The sequence below is a fragment of the Nothoprocta perdicaria genome, unplaced genomic scaffold, assembly GCF_003342845.1.
Source record: "Nothoprocta perdicaria isolate Ctin4 unplaced genomic scaffold, notPer1 scaffold_190, whole genome shotgun sequence".
In the NCBI taxonomy this organism is placed as follows: domain Eukaryota; kingdom Metazoa; phylum Chordata; class Aves; order Tinamiformes; family Tinamidae; genus Nothoprocta; species Nothoprocta perdicaria.
The window spans coordinates 1453334-1459333 of record NW_020455094.1 but is presented as its reverse complement, the minus strand read 5'-3'; the positions used below and the strand labels follow the sequence as shown (position 1 = coordinate 1459333).

Genomic DNA, 6000 nt, shown 5'->3' with positions numbered 1-6000 from the left:
AATAAAGTATAACAGCTAATTAGCAGACCATTCTCCCCAACTATTCATAGACACATCTCTGAAAACAGGACAAAAAAATATTTTCTTTATTGCCTTCTTGTTTAGATTTTGCTTTAGCATAAAGCAAAACATATACAGCATATTCCTGCTTAGAATAACAGAATAATTAAGGTTGGAAGGCACCTCTGAGATCCAACCTCCCAGCTGAAAGCAAGGTCTGACACAGAACAAGTTTCTCAGGGCCATGTCCATTTAGGATTTGAGTATCTCTAAGATACGCAGCAAACACTTGGGGCAACTTGTTCAAGTGTTTGAAGATCTTCAAGGTGAAAGAGTTTTCTTCTTATATTTGAATAGCCTTTTGTGTGTGTGTGTGTGTGTTTGTGTGTGTGTGTTTCTGTTTGTGCTTGTTCTCTATTGCCTTTTCCCAGGGCATCACTGAGAACAGCCAGTCTTCTTTACATACCTTCAGGTATTTATACACATTAATAAGATCTCCCTGAGCCTTCTCTTCTCAAGACTAAGCAAACCCAGCTCTTCCACCTCTTCTCATATCATAGGTGGGTTAACCCCTTATAATCCCTGCCCATCCCTGAACTCACTCATGTCCTTCTCTTATAATTTATTATACTTGCTTAGGTGCTTAATGTCATGCATTCTTCTCCATTTTGGCACCTCAGCAAATAAGTTTGTCTGTTGATAAAAATATGTATTCTTCAGAGTACAATTTGTTAGTTTCTATTCTATTGCTATTTCTTCGTGTGTTTTGTTTTTGAAGAATGAAAAGCTTTCCCACCTCCTTTTGAAATATGACTACAAAAGGAAAAAAATAGACAAGTATATTTCTTAAAATATAGTTTATCCACAAATTAATATTCTCACCCTGGCCTTACACTTGCACAAACAGAAGTTTCCGTGGTACAAGACAGTAAGTATTGCATCTATCCTGCTGCAAGGCAGAACTGGGTTAAGGTTCTAAGTTACATCTGGGTAAATTTTTGAAAGTTTTGCAAGAATAAAGTTATTAAAACATGATGTAGCACCACATTTTCCAAATTTTCCAGACAATTTCTCATACAGTCAATAATTTTAATAACAGGTTATTTTGTAGATGCTTTTTTCCAGCCTTCTGAGTATAATTTTCTAACATTCAAAAAGTATTTATAGACTAGAAAACAATTTTCTTTGAGTAGATTTTCTTGTCTAACAGATTTCACAAATAAGCTTTCTCAACCACCTGATGATTGCATTTCCGTTTCTTAATTGACCTTTTACATTATTAACACAGTACTTAGGTTTTGTGTGTATTTGTTCTTCTGGCTTGCAGTAGAACATATATTACTCAGCATATTTGCTAATGCTGCAAAGTTATTTCAGAAACATCAGATACACATTTCAAATGGCACGAACCAAAAGAAATACCATCATGTTCTAGAATTTATTCCAGTTCATCAAAGTTCTTATTCAAGACTGTCTGCAAAGCAGCCAGAGTACTGAGAGACTGCAGTGATAGGCAGGGCAGAAATCTCTGAAATGATTGTCAATGGTAAGACTTTAAAGATGTTAATTTTGCTAATTGACCTAACCTATGTTATATCCTTTCCACAGGAATTGTCATAGTAACTTTAAATAAAAAATTTTCATTTTTTGCCCGTGAGAAAGGATGGAACTATCATTCTTTAGCAAATCAGCAAATATGTACCCTTCTTTACCTATCTGTGGTTAAACTCTGCGGTCACAGCCATTTTGAAGTTCCTTAAAGCACAGTCACAAGCAGCAGGTCATCTTTGAGCTGTGCAAGAATATTGCTTCCCACAATTATTTGTGGCGAAAAGACTTGCAATTTGCCTGTCTTGATTTTCCCATCTTGTTAATGCTAGTGCAGGAGGAGACAGAGGGGAGAAGAGAGAGAGAGAGAGAGAAAGACATGGGGATATCTTATCTCATCTCATAGCACAGGGACTCACCCTGGCTCTGAGTCTACATGTCCTGCCCCAGACCAAAGAAGGCCTAAGCAGTGCCTGCAGAAAGCTGTGATTGCAAAAGCATATCCTTGCATTTACCACATCCCTTTTTTTATGTCACAAAAGTTTTAACTCTTCTAACTAGTCACAGAGAACTGTTGCAAGACCCTTTGGTGCCTGGAACACTTCTCCAAACCCATCTCTACAACACTTTCCTACCTTTCCCCATCTCACATCCAGCTTTGAGCTGTATTTCTTTGAGCTGTATTTCCCCTGGTTGCTTGCAACCTACCACCGTACCCCTGTGATCATGCCATCATGTTACGGTGCATTACCTAGGCATAACTGCCCCTACTTTCAGTCCACTCAGAGCGGTACCCAGGACTTCGGCCCTGCTTTTGGATTAAGACATTGCAGTTCCTGGGGTCACTGATCCAGCTTCTCAACCCAGGGAAGTTAATGGAAACTCGAGCACTGACTTGAGATTTGACCCACATAATCTTCTTATTTACAATGTCAAAATTGTTGTGTTGCGTCATCAATCTGTCAACTACATTTTCACTGCACAGGTATTTAGCAAGAACCACAGCTGCAGGTTTGACAAAGGGCAACACATTTCACATGTTCTTAAAAAGAATAAGATAAGAACTCTATTAAACTTGCTAAAACATTAGATAGAGAGCATGGCCCTTCTAGCATATAAATAGAAGTCTAGAGACTTTACCTTCTAACCAGAGGAGCTGTTGCATTAGACACTGAAGTTCTAACTCTTCATTTTCAATAAACTTCTCCATAATAAAAATACTGCTGTCATTTGAGTAAGAGAGAATAAAATAGTAATTCAGTGCCAGCCTGTCCAACTTAATTCATTTGCCTATGCTAATTTATAGGTTCCAATATGAGTAGAAGTAATCTGCTGCCTTGGTGGATGAGCTATCAGATAATAACAACCCTTTTATTAATGACCAGTGCTCTAATGAACTGACACTGACATGTCAGAGAGCAAGTGTTTTTATAAACCTCTCTGGAACATCTCACTTTTCCATTTTGTGTGTTGTTCTATATGAAGAAGGTTTGTTTGAAAATTGAAGTCTTTTTTATTTATTTATTTTTTTTACTGGAAGGCAGAGGTACTGCCAGTAGAAAGGCCTAATCAAAACCCTTTTAGTAGTTATTTGGTACAGTTTCCAGCTACTTCAACATATATGAAAAAACGAGAATATTAATAAAAATAATAGAGTTTTTCATCAGGGATTATGCAGTCCTATCAACCTTTTTTTTTTTTAAAAAAAAAAAGAAAAGATTAAGCTGAAGGAACACAGGTTGATTCAACTGGAATTCAACTAAAACTATGCCAAGGAATTAGATATAAAACATAAAATTGCAGTAGAAGTGGTTTAAAAAAATCAACAAAGGCCACATTGTTATATTAAGTTGTATATGTTCTTAACATTGGTATGTTAACTCATTTACTGATTACAGTCTGTAATCATCTAAACCACCACACCTATAGGAGTCACATGCAACAGCAATTTAAAAGAAACAACAATGAAAATCACCCACCTCCTGCTTCTCTGTAGCATTTGTAAGGCTTAGGCAATTACTGCTTTTTTCACTCACTTGCTGCCTAAAATTAGGGTAATTGAAACCACATGAGGATTCAGATACAGCTTTCTCAGTTAGTAACTCAGGTTACTCAGTTAGTAACCCTACTTTTTCTGCCACATTCTGTGGTGTGATTCATTTTCACTTGCTAGGATCCATGAGAACAGGTAAATCTTTGTGCACCTTTTAAGAAAAATAATTTGTAGGAAAACAGAGACTGTTTCATGTTGAAATGTTGATAGGAGTAAGAATGTAGGTATCCTGATTTTTCTTTTTGATTCTAAGATACAGATTTTCTTATTTATTTTGAAAGAAGGAAGGTAAATGTGTTCATGAATGTTTACATAAGTGTGGCTTCATGCAACAGAAGGTGCATGTGCTTTTTTTTTTTTAGTCAAAGTATTTTCTTCTTTTCTAACTTGACATGTGGTTGGCTTCGTTTAGCTTTGATACAGAAAATGAGTTAGAAGTGATTTTCAGTGTGGGTTTTCCTAGTCAGTTGTTCCAAATGAAGTCCATTTTAGCCCATCCTAGATAAGAAGAAAAAAGAGGCCTTGGTATGTTGTAAGCTGCTGCAACTTTCATCCCTTGCTGGATCTCTCTGAAAAATAGAAGTTTTTTTATGCCTGAGTGCTGGCTTTAGGTTCTTATCTACTTCACATGTACAATCTCATTTAGGCAATTATTTAGGGATTATTTTAGGTGACAATCTTAGTGTTATTCAGATCATCTAGGTTTGGGGTTCAGTAATATTGCTTCAGAAACAAGTGAGGGAAGTAACACCAAACTTGCTAGCAATATTTATGTATTTGGAAAGCAATCCTGAAATCTGTGTTTATCCATATTGGATATATACTCCTGTGCATTTCGTTGAGGATATAGTAGTTCTCATATAGCAAATAGATTTGAAGAGAGAAAATTTGATTAATATATGGATGGATAAGAACAAGTATCAAAGGCACTGAGAGTTTTTTTAAAAAGGAGTCCTGTTTTGATGCTACTTTGTAACATGTATCTGTGTACATTGCTACAAAATAGATGCAAAATATTTTCTTAATTGGCAGTAATTTGGAGAGCCATTATTAATTGCAGTGAGCACTGCAAAGCAGAGAAGTTCATCTGGGAAATCTGTTACTTTCTTATAAAATTTGCTTCTTTAACTTAAATGTATAATTAGCTTTCTTATCTAAACTTCAACCAAAAATATCAAGAAATGTAATAACAATTAGGAATTATTAACCTTAAAAAAAAATCTTTCTAGTTATCTCTGTTTACAGTTTTTCCACTTGTTGCTTAATTAAAGTATCAGATTTCTCCAAATTATTTTCTTGATTTATTACTTAAATTCTGCTGGAAAATGCTTAGCCTTCCTATCTATTTAAAGTTTTATCTTAACATACAGATAGAGTTGTACATATTGTATTGGCTGCACATAATTTAACAGGTAATTTAATTTTAGAGGGAAATCTTGCTCATCCTCAAATGGACTTCTTTTTTTTTTTTTTTTTTTAAGGCAAAAACAACAACAACAAAAAACAGATTGAGTTGCTGAATGTTGCTAAAGTCAGAAGTTGAAATGTTGATGTATTCCTTTGATTTTTTTTGATACTCTTTGATCCTCTGTGCAGTAGCACAGAAGTGGCAGGTGCCCTGAGAAATTGTAGTAGAGAAGTGTGGAATTCAAAGCGAGGTTGCTAATTGCACTGTGGGATAACAGAAGTCTACCTGTAACTTAAGCTGCTCTGCCCCATCTTACTCCAAAAAGTCATGCCAGTAGACAGAAGAGCTGTGCAAGAGAAGCGACTTCTGAGCCATGCTGGCGACAAGCAGCAGAGACCGTTGTTATCCAGGAGAGGCAACGACACTGGAAACGGGTCTCGCTCCGAAAAGAACCTCCAAGCAGCAATTTGTCTGCTGCTGGTGGAGCTCTGTGAGAGGTTCACCTTCTTTGGCATCGTCTGCAACATGATCCTGTTCTGTACGGTCAAACTCGGCTACTGCAACTACCAGGCGGCGATCGTCAACATGTGCTTTGTAGGCACCTCCATGTTGACCCCGGTGCTGGTCGGCTGGCTCGCAGAGTGTCTCGTGGGCAGGATCAAGCTCGTGTGCATCTGCCTGTTTCTGCACTTCCTAGGTAGGTGATGTCCTCATGGCTGTTTCATGCACCGTTATGTTCTAATAGTTCTGTTGTGGAAATGTGTTACTAAACGTTTGCTGGAAATATGACCGTGTTCCTAGCTTTGTGGGCAACTTCTCTACTAGTTATTGCTTTAGTTTCTCTTCCGCAAAATGTATTAATATGTGTTTGCCTATGTAGTTTTGTAAAGTGCCTTGATGAAAACTAATTTACTTTTGCATGCTACAACTTCCAAATATTAAGCGCCCAAAATAGACTCCCACTAAGTGGCTCAGTGATACAGAAGACAGA

At 36.8% G+C, this 6000-nt stretch overlaps 1 protein-coding gene across 6 annotated transcripts in view; it reads left to right on the top strand.

The window, feature by feature from the left end:
* Positions 1–3633: 3633 nt before the first annotated feature.
* SLC15A5 (solute carrier family 15 member 5) overlaps positions 3634–6000 on the top strand; it is a 54264-nt gene continuing 51897 nt past the window's right edge. For 4 of the 6 annotated variants that reach the window (XM_026037119.1, XM_026037115.1, XM_026037118.1 and 1 more), the window contains exons 1-2: positions 3634–3736; positions 5083–5706. In XM_026037119.1, coding sequence (XP_025892904.1) covers positions 5337–5706 — 370 coding nt within the window. In that variant the 5' untranslated portion in view covers positions 3634–3736; positions 5083–5336. Of the gene's footprint in view, positions 3737–3801; positions 3822–5082; positions 5707–6000 lie in introns of those variants that run through there. The other 2 variants (XM_026037117.1, XM_026037116.1) reach the window with 2 other exon arrangements.